The 15,486-nt window shown below is 46.0% G+C and overlaps 1 protein-coding gene across 6 annotated transcripts in view; it reads left to right on the top strand.

Annotated features, from left to right (window-relative positions):
- Positions 1 to 15,197, top strand: part of LOC430766 (transitional endoplasmic reticulum ATPase-like) — a 54,859-nt gene extending 39,662 nt beyond the window's left edge. For all 6 annotated transcript variants that reach the window (XM_025144579.3, XM_040655265.2, XM_046905156.1 and 3 more), the window contains 10 exons: positions 5,634 to 5,767; positions 6,025 to 6,160; positions 9,209 to 9,321; positions 9,462 to 9,626; positions 9,725 to 9,847; positions 11,191 to 11,403; positions 12,456 to 12,764; positions 13,705 to 13,860; positions 14,196 to 14,350; positions 14,732 to 15,197. In XM_025144579.3, the coding sequence (XP_025000347.1) occupies positions 5,634 to 5,767; positions 6,025 to 6,160; positions 9,209 to 9,321; positions 9,462 to 9,626; positions 9,725 to 9,847; positions 11,191 to 11,403; positions 12,456 to 12,764; positions 13,705 to 13,860; positions 14,196 to 14,350; positions 14,732 to 14,837 (1,610 nt within the window). In that variant the 3' untranslated portion in view covers positions 14,838 to 15,197. The remainder of the gene's footprint in view (positions 1 to 5,633; positions 5,768 to 6,024; positions 6,161 to 9,208; positions 9,322 to 9,461; positions 9,627 to 9,724; positions 9,848 to 11,190; positions 11,404 to 12,455; positions 12,765 to 13,704; positions 13,861 to 14,195; positions 14,351 to 14,731) is intronic.
- The last annotated feature ends 289 nt before the right edge of the window (positions 15,198 to 15,486 follow it).

Here is a 15,486-nt window from a genome sequence, read left to right as displayed (position 1 = left end):
ACGGAGTGACACCCGGAGCGGGCGTGCCAGCTCGAAAATCGGAAGGGAACCCGCATACCTAAGCTTGCCTCCGAACCCATGCAGGGCTAGGAGGATTTCGTCAGGCAAGATCTGTGAATCTCGGAAGAACCTGGGCAGGTGGACTATATCCAAATCCTTTCCAAAATCCCTAAATGCAGATGTCCTTGCCTTACTAAGTAGCAGGGAGAGAAACTCCACCCATGGGGTAAATGCCCGCACCGGCTGTGCTGAGAACAGCCAGCGCAGAGGTTGTGGACAGGAGCCCAGTGCATGACCAATGACAGCTACGGCTCCATCCTGGCAGCGAGTAACAGCGCCCTCTAGGGGGATACCCGGTGTCCACCTGGACAAACTTGCTGTTGAGCACAGTGATAGTATTTCTTGCCAGGCAGCGTCCATCTCTGAGGTCCACTCTCTCCTTTCCCGTGGGTCTGAGCCCTTCAGCTGGTCATAAAAGGGCTTCATTAATCGTGGTGGAATACCCAGTGCTCCCCGGACCCACTGGATAGCTCCTACCAATTTCTGAACATCCCACAGGTTGGTTACGTGAGGCTTAATCTCCAGGCCCTCGGGGATAACTGTGGATGATCCAAACTTATATCCCAGGAATTCTATCCCCGGCCCTCGTTGTACCTTTTCTTGGGAGATCGTGAAACCTGCACCCGTGAGCGCGCCTGACACCCGTGCTTCTAGGGCTTGTAGTTGGGAACCTGTCGGAGCTGCAAGCAGAAGATCATCCATGTAATGGACAATCTGGCAGTCTGGCATGTCGCGTCTCACTGGCGCGATAATTGTATTCACCACAAGCTGACAAATAGTAGGTGAACAGGCCATTCCCTGAGGGAGAACCTTCCATTGAAACCTTTGAGCTGGGCCCTGGTTATTCCGTACAGGGACTGTGAATGCAAAAGCCTCCCGGTCCTGTTCTGCCAAAGGGATGGAGAAAAAACAATCCTTAAGGTCAATGACCACAAGGGGCCATCCCCTGGGAACAGCTGCAAGTGATGGACCGCCTTGCTGAACGGGACCGAACTGGACGAGCTGTGCATTAACAGCCCGAAGATCATGCAATAAACGGAAGGACCCCGATGGTTTCCGGATAACAAAGATGGGCGTGTTCCACCTACTAAGTGACGGTTCAATGTGTCCTGCCTCCAGTTCCCTGGAGACCAGCTGCGTCAGCGCTGCTAATTTATCAGTTGGAAGGGGCCACTGATCCACCCAAACGGGAGACGCTTCCCGTTTCCAGTGTAATGGGATGGCGAAATGCAGCGCAAGGTGGTACACAGTGGCCCTTAGTATAAATTTGTGAGTCGAACTCCCAAGGACATGAGAAAATCACGCCCTAAGATTGATCCTTCCACTGGTGCCACGAGGGGTTGCATCAACACCGGTGCCTCCATCATCCCACTCCTATCAATGATAGCGATCTCCACTTTCTCTGCAGCCCCTTTTGTTGGGACTGTGCCTCCCACTCCCCCAGTATGCTGCCAATGCGAGGTGAGTGGCCAGTTCGTCGGCCAATCGGCCTCCGCAATCACTGTAACGTCCGCACCAGAATCTAGCAAAGCCGTAAAAAGCGTGGTTCGAGGTCCCTCTTTTTGGGGCCGCGGACCCGCATATGACATTATCACCTTAACTAGTGGTCTACTGTCTACCTTGACAGTAGATGGTTTGTTCCAATTTGCCAAGTCACGTGCCACCAAATTATGACAAAAAGTAGGTGAATGCACGTACCCCTGAGGTAGGACTTGAAAAGTCCACTGCCTGCCCTCCCATGTGAAGGCAAACTGGTCTTGGGACTCCTTAGCAATTGGAATGCTGAAAAATGCATTTGCTAGATCCAGAACGCAGTGGTATGTTTCTATTTCTCTACTTAATGTATCCATGAGGGAGGCGATGTTGGGTACAGCTGCATGGATCGGTGGGGTGACTTTATTTAGTTCTCTGTAGTCTACTGTCATTCGCCATGTACCATCTGACTTCCTGACTGGCCATATGGGGGAGTTGTATGGGCTGTGTGCAGGTCTAATAATCCCTACTCTCTCCAGCTCCTGCACAGACTTGGTAATTTCTTATTGCCCACCCGGGAGTCTATACTGCTTTGTATTTGTGATCCGGCGTGGTTGTGGCAAACAAATAGGTTCAATTTCTGCATGACCCCTTATGATTGCCTGCACTGCCCGGATACTAATACATCTTTCCCTTAATCTGAACTCTCCCACAGTGGTTTGGAGAGTCAAACCCGACAGGATATCAATCCCCAATATGTACTCTGGAATTGGGGCGATAGACACCTTGTACTCCCGGGGTGGTAGACGCCCAACCCCCAATTTCAACCATGTTTGTTTTGCGGGGATCATCTGCCCCCTGAACCCACCTATCATTGCCTTAGAGCCTGAAAATTGGTTTGGGTCACCATATATAATTGATGTTTCTGCCCCGGTATCTACTAATGCCATAACCCGCTGCACATTCTTTCGGGACCAATGAATCGTTAGTTCAACGTAGGGTCTCCGGTCTCCTCTAGAGACCCTAGTCTTGGGGAATTTTGGCTCCCCTGTCATGCCATCAGCTCTGCAATCCCTAAGTCTTTTTCCTCTGATGGCTTGACTGTGGCTGCCCGGGCCACCTGAGGAGGTTTACGTTTTTTTGATGGGACTATGAAGTCTTCTAGATTCCACGTGTTTTGTGGAATCTGTTCTATGAGTCTAACTCCTTCCCTTTTAGGGGAGTGTTGGAATCTCTGACTGTTTGGTAACTGTTTCCGTAGTTGTAATAAGACCTGGTTAGGCTGTCCATCGATCTTTTGAAATTGTACTCCTGCCCTAATCAGGTCAGTGAACGTTTGTTTTCTTGAGACCCTGATGGGTCCAGATTGAATTACATTAGGGGCAGGTCTCCTAGGTCGTGGTGGCGGATGGATGTCCGACTTTTCCACCACCATTCGGACATTGCGCCTGGCCCGCAGGCGCTCTGTCTCCCCCAGATCTGCCACCAATTGGGCGGCCTGTTGTATAATGGCCTCTGAGGCCACTAGGGGATTCAGTATGGATACCAAAGTTCCATACTGATGTGGTGGAGCCTGCTGCAGGATGAGGTCCCTCATTCCTGTGGAAAATTTTATCATATCTGGGCTCTCAAAATTGTCCTCATAAATTGCCTCCTTCATACCTAATTCTCGGATGTAATTTTGTAAGTCCTCCATAGAGGACCATAGGCTGGTATTTAATGGTATGTCAGTTTTATTTGCCCATGTCGCACGGCATACAGCCATTAACCATGTAATCAGTGAATGATTTTCTTCATTGTGTTGCACAGCTGCATATAGTCTCTGCCTGAGGGCCGGGTGAGTAGTAATGGATGCCAGTTTTGAGATTTCTGGCCCATTCACCACAACGCTTTCTGCCCCCATGTCATATAATCGGAGCAACCACGCCAACACGCTCTCTCTCGGTTTTTGTCTAAACCGTTGTACTAAATCCATTAATTCAGCTGCCGTGTATGGGCGAGCTGTTACATGTAGCGTGCTCTGGTCAGGGGGCCACTGGTCAGGGGGCAGCCCCGCTGGCCTGTCCTGCGTTTTTTTTTCTTTTTGAGTTGCAACTGGTCGGATCTCAAAGGGATCTAGCTCTAGTGGAGCCTCAAGATCCAACGTTTTAGTGCTTTCATTTTCTGAATCCAGTTCATGTGGATTGTCATGTATAGGATCTCCAGTAATTTCTAGAGAGATGTTTCGGATTTTTTGTACGGGAATTATAGCGTTAGGTTTTTTCCCTCTCAAAATTGCAACCTGTCTTTGCAGTTCTTTCACACGGTCACGTAATAGTTGATTTTCATCAGTGAGAGCTGCTTCAGTTATATTTAGCCGGTTCAAGGCCATCAGCAGCAGCCCAGGGAGGTGGTGGAATCACTGTCCCTGGAGTTCCCGGTGTTCAAGGAACATTTAGGTGTTGTACTGAGGGACAAGGTTTAGTGGGGAAGTATTGGTGGTAGGTAGACAGTTGGACTGGATGATCTTGGAGGTCTTTTCCAACCTTGATGATTCTGTTCTATGATTCTAAGTGGTAGTATTTCATATTAATCACTCTCACCTGTAGCAGTTGAGATAGTTGCTAGTGATGTCCATTGAAGACTGTAGAGCAAATGAGGGTAACGACAAAGCCTTTATTTAAGAAATAGGCACACGAGGGAAAGATATCAAAAAGAATCGACTCACCCCTCCCGGTAGCAGCGCGCAGGCAGAGCCGAGCTGAGGAATGTGTCCCTCCCCCGTTCGTACCGCCGCGCCGCCGCACTCACACACTCACAGAGCCCACCCATTGGTTCAGGCTGTGACCCTGGAATTCCACTACAAAGACCAAATTCTGAATTTTCCTCAAAGCTTTTTGTCCCATTTTACAGTCAGTGCTGGATTAACTGAACATTTGTACTTCAGGACTGCTGCTTTTCTCCTCCCCCTTCTCTTCCTTGATTTGCTTTTTATATCAAGATGTCATAGGAGTGACCAACGGTAGGGAATTGACTTGCATTTTATCTCAAGATGTTATTACCCCATGTCACCCTTGTCATCATATGCTTCTTGAGCATGGGAAAGGTGTCACTGTATAAAAACAAGGCAGCTTTTTCTCCAGAGACTTGTACTTCTGTTGCATAATGAAAATAACATTTGTTGTCAGAATTAGTGATATTTTCTGTCTGCTCATTCCAAGACTGCAGCTGCAGGTGGTGCTGCAGGCAGAGCTGGTGTGAATTGATGAGTTACTTGAAGCAAAAGTCTTAATGCCTGCCTGCCTGCCTGCACCAGTGGCTCTGCAGCTGGCTCACTTCAGTCAGCTAGCTCCTTTGTGCTCCCGAGGGTCAGGTTTCTTTTCCTTGGATCTTTCAGAAGCAGCATAGTTTTTCTTCATGACCACTCCCAACATTGTGATGGAATAATCTAAATGGAATAGATCTGTAAGCATTAGACTTCAGCAACTGTAGGAAATCTCAAGGAATTGCTGTCCTTCAATCTGGGATTGACGTGTTTATACTTTATTAAAAAAAAAAAAAAAAGTGGGAGGTTGTGTGGGCTGTTTTTTGGCTGGTTGCTTGTTTTGTTGTTTTGGTTTTTGTGTGTGTGTGTGTATATGTTTTTGTTTTGGAGCTCATTTATAGGTTCTTACAGAGGTAAATGTGTACCTGTGCAATGCAAGTTTGAGACAACTTCAGTATCTTACAGCTTTTTCCTTCCCTACCCTGATAATTTATCAACATGTAATATGATGGCTTCTCTTGCAAGCTAGGACTGCCATTAACAGTGTGTGGTGGCATATCACAGAAAAGCTCACCAAGTATGAAATAGGGTAAGAAAAGAGACAGCTAAAGGTAGCTCACTGACTAGCACTGAATTGTGTTAAACTGAAAGCACCAAAATAATGATAGAAAGTATGCATACATAATTCCACATGCTGTTCTTGTCTCTTCAACTGCAAATTTAGTGAACTATGTTGATAATGTTTGCTTTGGCTTGAAATATATATACTCTCTTGTAAATGTTTTACTGAAAAAAATTTATCTGCGTGACTTGGGACTTAGCTGCTTCTGGGTGCCGAAGTGCTGCTGTTTTTCAGGTCCTGAGATCATGAGCAAGCTGGCTGGTGAGTCTGAAAGCAACCTGAGGAAAGCCTTTGAAGAAGCTGAGAAGAATGCTCCTGCCATCATCTTCATTGATGAACTGGATGCCATTGCTCCAAAGAGAGAGAAGGTAAAAATAGCCTGTATAGGAGTTAAAGAAATGCCTACGCACCCTTTTTGGTAACAGTTGGCATGAATCTCTGAGTATAGGGTAAGGCAGCAGTTAGCTTAATGCTTTATTTCAGTCAGGCATGAGAAGAACTGTATACAGTTCACAATGTTTCTTAACAGCTTGTGGCTGTAATGTCTGTCTGCTCTGGTGCAGCACTAATTTCTGTTCTGTGCTGTAGAGCTTTTAGTCTAATCATTTTTTTTCTCTCTCCATAGACACATGGAGAGGTGGAACGTCGCATAGTATCTCAGCTGTTGACTCTTATGGATGGACTGAAACAGAGGGCACATGTGATTGTTATGGCAGCTACCAACAGACCTAACAGCATTGACCCAGCACTCAGGCGGTTTGGTAACTAGGATTATCATCTCTGTTTTGTGTATTGGATACTTTATTATAGACTGTGCTTCAGGGCCCTTGGAAAGATTGAGCAGAAATTGATATTAAACATCTGTGTGTTTCATAGACTGTGACTTTTCTCCAGCTACTTGTTTGAAATTAATTTCTAGGCTTCCAGACTTTTATATCATTTTCTATCTTATTAGGTTAGAACTTGTAGAAATAACAAAATATTTTGAAATTGTGTAGTAGCCTCTGTTAGGTGAGTAAATAGCTGCTTGAGGGGATGTTCATGCCTCAGGATGCAGAAGAATTATCTGACTTCTCTTATTGGTGAGGATTCTGATGGTTTTTAAAAATCTGCAGTGTGAATGTCTGGTGTATGAGCAGTTGGTAAAGTCTGTAATAGCAAAAAAGTCAAGTTTACTGGAGAAAATGACATCTTCAATATGCAGAGGCATGACTAGAAATAAATAAAATCGCTCAGGTTGGAAAAGACCTTAAAGATCGAGTCCAACCACGACCCAACCATACTGCCCTAACTCTTAACAACTCTCCGCTAAATCATGTCCCTGAGCACCACATACAAATGGTTTTTAAACACATCCAGGGATGGTGACTTAACCACCTCCCCAGGAAGCCTATTCCAGTGCTTAACAACCCTTTCTATAAAGAAGGTTTTCCTGATATCCAACCTAAACTTACTCTGGTGCAACTTAAGGCCATTTCCCCTTGTCCTGTCACCATTGAGAAGAGACCAACCCCACTGTTGCTCTAAGCACATTTGAGATACTGGAAGAGAGCAGTAAGGTCTCCCCTCAGCTTCCTCTTCCCCAAACTAAACAGCCCCAGTTCCTTCAGTCTGTCCTTGTGGGGCATATTCTCCAAGCCCTTCACAAGTCTTGTTGCCCTTCTTTGGACCTGCTCCAGCACCTCAGTGTCCTTTCTGTACTAAGGTGCCCAAAACTGAACACAGTACTCAAGGTGAGGCCTCACCAAGGCTGAGTACAGGGGCAGGATGACTTCCCTAGTCCTGCTCACCACACCATTCCTGATACAAGTCAGGATGCCATTGGCCTTCTTGGCCTCCTGGGCACACTGCTGGCTCATATTCAGCTGACTGTCCATCAGTACACCAAGGTCCCTTTCCATCAGGCAGCTTTCCAGCCATTCCTTCCCCAAGCCTGTAGGGTTGCCTGGGTTAGTTGTGACCAAAATGCAGGACCTGACACTTGGCCCTATTGAAACTCATGCCGTTAACCTTGGCCCATCTCTCCAGTCTATCCAGGTCCCTCTGTAGTTCCTTTCTCCCCTCAGGCAGATCAACACTCCCTCCCAGCTTGGTGTCGTCTGCAATCTTAATGAGGGTGTGCTTAGTCCCCTCATCAACATCATTAATAAAGATGTTAAATAGAAGCAACCCCAGCACTGAGCCCTGGGGGATGCTGCTCGTGACCAGCCACCAACTGGATTTAACTCCATTGACCACGGCTCTTTGGGTCCGGCCATCCAGCCAGTGTTACACCCAGCGGAGCGTACGCCCATCCAGACCATGGGCAGCCAGCTTCTCCATAAGTATATTGTGGGGGACAGTGTCAAAGGCTTTACTGAAGTCCAGGTAGACCACATCAACAGCCTTACCTTCATCCACTAAACGGGTTGCTTTGTCATAGAATGAAATCAGGTTTGTCAGACAGGATCTACCGTTTGTAAACCCATGCTGACTGGGCCTGATCCCCTGGTTGACCTTTAACTGGTCCATGATGGCTCCTGAGGTTATCCGTTCCATAACTTTCCCAGGCACCGAGGTGAGACTGATAGGTCTGTAGCTACCAGGATCATCTTTCCAGCCCTTTTTGAAGATGGGCATCACATTTGCCAGTCTCCAGTCTGCCGGGGCATCCCCGGTTAGCCAGAACTGCCAAAGAATGATGGAGAGTGGCTTGGCAACCACATCTGCCAACTCCCTCAGCACTATAGGGTGCAATCCATCTGGCCCCACGGACTTGTGAGCGTCCAGCTTTTGGAGCAGGTCCAAAACCATCTCATGGATCATGCAGGGCATATTCTGTTCTCTATCCCTATTTACGAGCGCAGGGGGCTGTGTTCCCAGGGAGTAACAAGTCTTATTATTAAAGACTGAGGCAAAGAAGGCATTAAGCACCTCAGCCTTATCCTGATCCTCGGTCACCATGTTGCCCTCGGCATCCAACAAGGGATGGAGATTCTCCCTAGCCCTCCTCTTGCTGTTGATGTATTTATAGAAATATTTATTCTTTTCCTTTACCTTAGTAGCCAAGTTCAGTTCTAGCTGGGCTTTGGCTCTTCTAATTTTCTCCCTGCACAGCTGCACTACATACCTGTAATTATCATAAGGAGCTTGCCCACTCTTCCAGAGATCATAAACTTTCCTTTTACTCTTGAGTTCCAGCCAAAGGTCTCTGTTCAGCCAGTCTGGCCTCCTTGCCCATCGGCTCGTCTTCCATGACTTGGGGATGGTCAGTGCCTGCACCTTTAAAATAACTTCCTTAAAGTATTCCCAGCCTTCCTGGACTCCCACGCTCTTCAAAACTACTTATGATAGACATATGTACCTTAGTTAATATTGCAGTGGCAGTTTTTACTTTTCACCATTTGGGTATTGATGAGTAATGTAGAAAGTTCTGAAAAGCTAAATCTGTCTTGGAATTTGCAAAGTCTTATGCTGAGGACGCAAAGACAGAAGTATGCAAACTGTCTTGTGGTATGGTGGTTAGGGAAAGCATATTTTTCTACAAATGAGGCTTGGAGAAAGTTACTAAATCAGTAATACTCTGCTTGTTGTAATCTCAAACTTAAATTAATATAGTATTATTTTCCTAAACATCTAAGGCCTTTCTTCCTTCTCTGATCTGACTCTGCAACTATGCCGATATATTCTGTAGAGAATATCGAAGCTGTGGTGTTTTCTGAAATTGTGTGTTTGTGGCTTGTCATTATGTTGCTCAGTCCAAGGAAAACAGCAACTGCAGCTTCTTTGGTTTGCAGAATCAGCAGCTCATCATGTTCTGTACTCCCCAGGTCGTTTTGACAGAGAGGTAGATATCGGTATCCCAGATGCAACTGGGCGCCTGGAGATCCTGCAGATCCACACGAAAAATATGAAACTGGCTGATGATGTGGATCTGGAACAGGTGAGTAGCATGCTATTGGGAAAGCTTGTCTCTGCAGATGAATGTTCCTGATGCTGTGTTTTGTAGTGGAACTGTTGTGACTTTGCCCTTGCAGAGTGCCTGCCTGTATACCTGTGAGTCAGTCAGTGCTTTGCTTTCAGGTGGGAAATGAGACCCATGGACACGTTGGTGCTGACTTGGCTGCTCTTTGCTCAGAAGCTGCTCTTCAGGCTATCAGAAAGAAGATGGATCTCATAGATCTAGAAGATGAAACCATTGATGCTGAAGTAATGAACTCCCTGGCTGTGACCATGGATGACTTCAGGGTAATGCAAGAGTGCCCCTCTTCTAGGTGCAGCATCTAATTACTTATTTTAAGTGTGTGAACATGACAATTATATAATGACATTTATTCTAATGATAGTGGGCTCTGAGCCAGAGCAACCCTTCTGCTCTTCGGGAGACTGTGGTGGAGGTGCCACAAGTTACCTGGGAAGATATTGGTGGCCTAGAAGATGTAAAGAGAGAACTCCAGGAGCTTGTACAGGTAATCCAACAGATTTTTTTGCCTAGTCAGTTTAAAAAGTAATGATAGTAATAAAATCCAGGACCTCTTCATATTCTTGTTCAGGCTGTGAACAGAGTAAATGCAGAGGTTCTTATGGCAATTGCTTGTAACAGTGAAAATACCATGGTGTACCATCTTAGTGAACATAAAGAGAGGAAGGTGCTAGGAAGCAACATCAGGCTTTTCTTAATAGAGTCTACAGTGACATCTTTGCATGTAGCACAAAACCCACCAGAAATGGCAGTAGTTCTGCTTCTCTTAAGTGGAGACCAACAATGGGACCACTGCTGAGAATTCTGTTATGTAGTGGCTTTATCTGCCAGAAGGTAGATAAAGATTCTCATGCAGTGAGCCTCCAAAGGGGTTTCCTGTCAGCACTAGCATAGGGACAGAAGAAAAGTAATAGTGAAGCCTCTTATGAATAGAGACAAAAAGTCATGAATTATCTGTGGAAATGTCTGGTGTCTACATCAGGATGGTTTGTTTTTGATACATCTCTGCTTTCAGTTAGCACTGTAGAGACACCCTGTCTATGACTTAAAATAAACATACATAACAAATTCCAACTTCCTTGTGTTAAATCACCTACCTCTGATCTTGTTGAAGATAAATGCTCACTTAAGATACTTTGCCTGTCTCTGGAGGGCAAAGCTGACTAGATTGGATAATGAACTGTTCCCTTTTGCTTTTGTAGGGCAGAGTGAAGCTGGGGTTAAGTGAGCTGGAAAACTACCCAGACTGATGCTTAGTTCTTATGAAGAAAGGTTGAGGGAACTGGGCTTGTTGAGCTTGGAAAAGAGAAGGCTCTGGGGAGACCTCATTGTGGCCTTCCAATACTCGAAGGGAGCGTATAAACAGGAGGGGAAACGGCTGTTTACGAGGGTGGATAGTGATAGGACAAGGGGGAATGGTTTTAAACTGAGATAGGAGAGATTTAGGTTAGATATTAGGAGGCAGTTTTTCACTCAGAGGGTGGTGACACACTGGAACAGATTGCCCAGAGAGGTTGTAGATGCCCCGGCCCTGGCTGCATTCAAGGCCAGGCTGGATGTGGCTCTGGGCAGCCACAGGATGATCACACTCGATGATCATTGTGGTCCTTTTCAACCCAGGCCATTCTATGATTCTTAGGGGCAAATAGGGCAGTTTTACAATTTATCTGTGGTGCTTTTCAAACCAGTCTGCTTCTAAAAATGCCAATGGCCCCAAGCAGGCAGAATCATTTATTTAACTCACTAGAAATCTCCAGTTTTGTTTCTGGTAGGAGCAAGGTATAGGTCTGTTCTGGCTCATTATGATAATTTTTTTTTTGTATCCTTTAGTATCCTGTGGAGCACCCAGACAAGTTCCTAAAATTTGGTATGACCCCATCAAAAGGGGTTCTGTTTTATGGGCCACCTGGTTGTGGTAAGACACTTCTGGCCAAAGCCATTGCCAATGAATGCCAGGCAAACTTCATTTCCATCAAGGGACCAGAATTGCTTACCATGTGGTTTGGAGAATCTGAAGCCAATGTGCGCGAGATCTTTGACAAGGTAGGTGTTGACAGGGTAACTCCTTGTGCTGTGTTTGTGCTGAGATACTCCCAGAATGTTGTCTCCACTGCACCTGTCTTATTGGCCTGGTTATTGTTTGGTTATTTTGTGTTTTCCCAACTGTCACTGTGAGCAGAGGTTGCTTTCCTGATGTTAGAGTATTAATCCTCTTTGGGAATATAGCTATTTAACTGGTGTTCTCCCACTACAGTTTGCTTCTGCTGTTACAGGATGATAAATGTTCCAGTGCTTTAGCAGTAAGTCTAGCATTAGGGTGGCATAAATATCCTTCACATCCCTTAAAACTTAGGTTGACACCTCATTATATATCACCTTCTACAGATTTTAAAAACATCCTACAGGTTGTTGTCCTGCAGTATGCATGACATAGAAAGGAGTTCCGCTCCTGCTGCTCAGTTTCCTGTAGTGTCACATCCTTTCCCAAAAGGTACACACATGGATTACCTTGGGAATCCTCACTCTTGTGGTCAGGGAAGCCACTGAAAGAGCGATGTTGGAAGGAGAATGAGAGAAAAACGTGGGTTGGAAAGGAACCTCAGGCCATCTGCTCCAACTGTTTGTCCAGGGCAGGGAGACAACTTGGAAATTTGGTTTGTGTATATTAGGTCCTCATGTATGTTAGTTCTGAACACCTGCCAAGGATGGAGAATCCCTGACTTCTGTCGGCCTTTGTGCTAGTAGCAGTTTGCACCCATTCTCGCTGCACACTTCAAAGAAGGATCTGGCTTTTGCCAGACCTTTTTATATGTTGTGACTACTGATAACCCAGTGCCTGACTGACATCCTCAGATCTTGCAGGGAGAACTCTTGTCTAAGCAAATTGGTTCCAACTTTCCCTCTAGGTATCAGTTACCACCCTTCTACTTGGTTCTCAATGTTCCCAGTTTGGGGAAAATTCACCTTGTTTTTTTGAGGTAGCAGTGCTCTGGTATTTCTTTGAGCTGCTTTAATTCTAGGGTAGGCTTAGCATGAAATCAGTGTTCCTCGTCTGGTAGCATTTAACAGGGACTGTTTTTATTTGATTTTTGCAGGCCCGCCAAGCAGCCCCTTGTGTACTCTTCTTTGATGAACTGGACTCCATTGCAAAGGCTCGAGGTGGGAATATTGGAGATGGTGGTGGTGCTGCAGATCGCGTCATCAACCAGATCCTGACAGAGATGGATGGCATGTCCACCAAGAAGAATGTCTTCATCATCGGTGCCACCAACAGGCCAGACATCATTGACCCAGCTATCTTGCGCCCTGGCCGCCTGGATCAACTCATTTACATCCCCCTGCCTGATGAGAAGTCCCGAGTTGCTATTCTTAAGGCCAACTTGAGGAAATCACCAGTTGCGAAGGTAGGATTTGTGCTATGACTGTATCTGACTTGGTTTTGTTGTGTGCTGCATGTGTTCCTCATGAGCTGCAGGCAAAGAAGAGTTAGTGACTGTTATGTGCAGTGCAGAGCTGGGAAACCTTCCATCCTTAAAGAATGGAAATAAGAGGTAGGGGGAGGCTCAAGCTCTAAAACTAGGTATCAACACGGCTAGGCATCAATACGTAAGCACAGCAGGTCTTATCACATATTAGAGTTCTGTCCATGGTGTAGGAGTGGGAAATGCCTGTTATGGCAAGGTGGAAAAGAGTCTTGTACTCTGAAAGAAAAGTAAATGTAGAAAATGGGTTGGAAATAGGAAATTGAAGAGGAATCATTGCAGTTGATTGTTGCCAAACTCTTTCATAGACAAGAGTTATATCCCTTGCCTGGGGATCAGGTAATAATTAAACTGATAGTTAATCAGAAAAAAGCAGATGTCAAGTGAGTGCACAAGCTTTTTTTAGGTCAAGTTTACCTTTTTAAGTACTGCTGGGAAGGAAAGCTTTAAAGGAGGTTGCAGTACTGCTCCTGTCAGTTGACAGGAAGGAGAAGAGGTTTTTTGTCCTATCTGCCTATGCCCCATCTCCATTTCCAGTCTGACACTTTCATTTGACTCCTAATACTGAGACCTGAGCAAGTCATATCTGAAATCCCAAAGTCAGCTTGCTTCTTACTGAAGATGATCAGTGGAGGGGCATTTATAACTGCATAGTGTATTCTTGCTGGGTGCGGGGGGGATATAGCCTGCCATTGTATGCAGTTAACTGGAAATGAGAGCCTTAACAGCTTATCTTTCTAAAACTGGCCAAAGTTAAGGCAGTGTGTTGGTACCATGGGATCTAAAGGCACCTCTTATCACCTGAGAGTGCAAGGTGTAAAGAATAGGCTTATCTTGTTTTTGGTTTATTTTTTTTTGCTAGGATGTTGACCTGGATTTCCTAGCTAAGATGACCAATGGCTTTTCGGGGGCTGACCTGACAGAAATTTGCCAACGTGCCTGCAAACTGGCCATCCGTGAGTCCATTGAGAGTGAGATCAGGCGAGAACGTGAGAGGCAGACCAACCCTTCTGCCATGGTGAGTAGGGGTACTCTGAACTTTCCTTGCTCATGAAATAGACAGCTCGCTTCTGCCTGTGGATGAGGGATGATGTGTTCCTCTCCATAATCTTCCAATGAGGACAAGTAGGCTCTCTGCACAGAGTGCTGAGCTGGAGCACTCTTTGTTCTGTTCTTGTGGGAAGGCAAGGGCCTCCTAGTGTGCCTTATCACTGGCATTGCTCAACAGGCATCTGCTGCAGCATCCCTCTCTAGACCTTGCCTCAGTGGGTATTGATGCATCCTGGCCCAGAGGGAGCTGTGGGCGAGTGTTGAACTGCATGTGGCTCATCTCAGCCCTCTTTCCCACTGCAGGAAGTGGAGGAGGATGACCCAGTTCCTGAGATACGCAGGGATCACTTTGAGGAGGCCATGCGCTTTGCTCGCCGCTCTGTCAGTGACAACGACATCAGGAAATATGAGATGTTTGCACAGACTCTACAGCAGAGCCGTGGCTTTGGTAGCTTCAGGTAACTGAAGGGAGGTGACTTGGATAGCTCTAGGAACAGAGCAGAGGGCAGCTTTATTGTACTATGGGTAATGATCCCCTCTTGCACTGCGTTTTTCCCATTTTCCCCAGAGTATGTGGTGAGCATGTGGTAGGTACAGACTGCACTGCAGGTCAGTTGTATCTGCTCTGTTAGTGCTCCTGAAGCCCATCAACCCTTTTTCCTTTAATGCAAGCAACATCTGGCAGCAGTGTAAGCCTTTGCATGACCTGCCATAAGGCATATTACTCCCCTCTTGTACTTGGCATCAGGGTGTTGGTTTGGAGGGAGGGGATTGTGCTGAGCTGTGAGGAGGCTTCTGAACATCATCTCTTTTCTTCCCTTCTGTGCTGCTGCATGCAGGTTCCCATCAGGTAACCAGGGAGGCGCTGGGCCAAGCCAAGGCACAGGAGGTGGCAGCGGGGGCAACGTTTACAGTGAAGACAATGATGATGATCTTTACGGTTAACTTGCTGTCCTCAGTAGACCAAACTCCAAGTCAGGCTAAGTTGTACAGGGAAAATTCAATGTTCAGTGGACTCCTGATTTCTTTGTTCCTCAGTCAGAACAGTGTAGCTGCACGTCAGACTTTGTACAGGGAATGTTTTCTGCAAACAAATCCAGACCGATGTTCAGTTGGGAGACAGTGAATTAACAAGTAGGGGGAAATGACTTAATTTCTGAGAAAATTCTGTTGTAGTTTATGCGGCAGAATCAGCAACTTTAGCAAAGGGTACAATGCTAGCCTGTATTAAAACAAACAACAAAACACAAACAAAACCAAAATAAAAATAATAAAATAAAATAATAAAAATCCCACAAAACTCTAGCTAGGCCCTGGCAATTCCTTTGCGTGATGCTGTCACAGCATTGAAGTGTTGCCTCTGTAAGCTCCGTGTCTCACTTGCTGTATGAACATTCCTCAGCTGCCCTTCTTGTCTGGTGGAGTTCATCTGTGTATTTCCCTGGAGTGTGCGTGTGCATTTTCCCTGGTGGGGTGTGCAAGGTTGCTCTTCATCCTTGTGTCTCTTAGCTCATGTTAACAGAACAAATTGGTTGGGCAGTCTCTCTCCTGTGCCAGAATTTGAAAGGAAGCACTGAGTAAGCTGGCAGGTATC

Source organism: Gallus gallus, chromosome W (assembly GCF_016699485.2).
Source record: "Gallus gallus isolate bGalGal1 chromosome W, bGalGal1.mat.broiler.GRCg7b, whole genome shotgun sequence".
Lineage (NCBI taxonomy): Eukaryota > Metazoa > Chordata > Aves > Galliformes > Phasianidae > Gallus > Gallus gallus.
The sequence above is the reverse complement of the archived record's forward strand: the minus strand, read 5'-3'. Positions and strand labels throughout refer to the sequence as shown.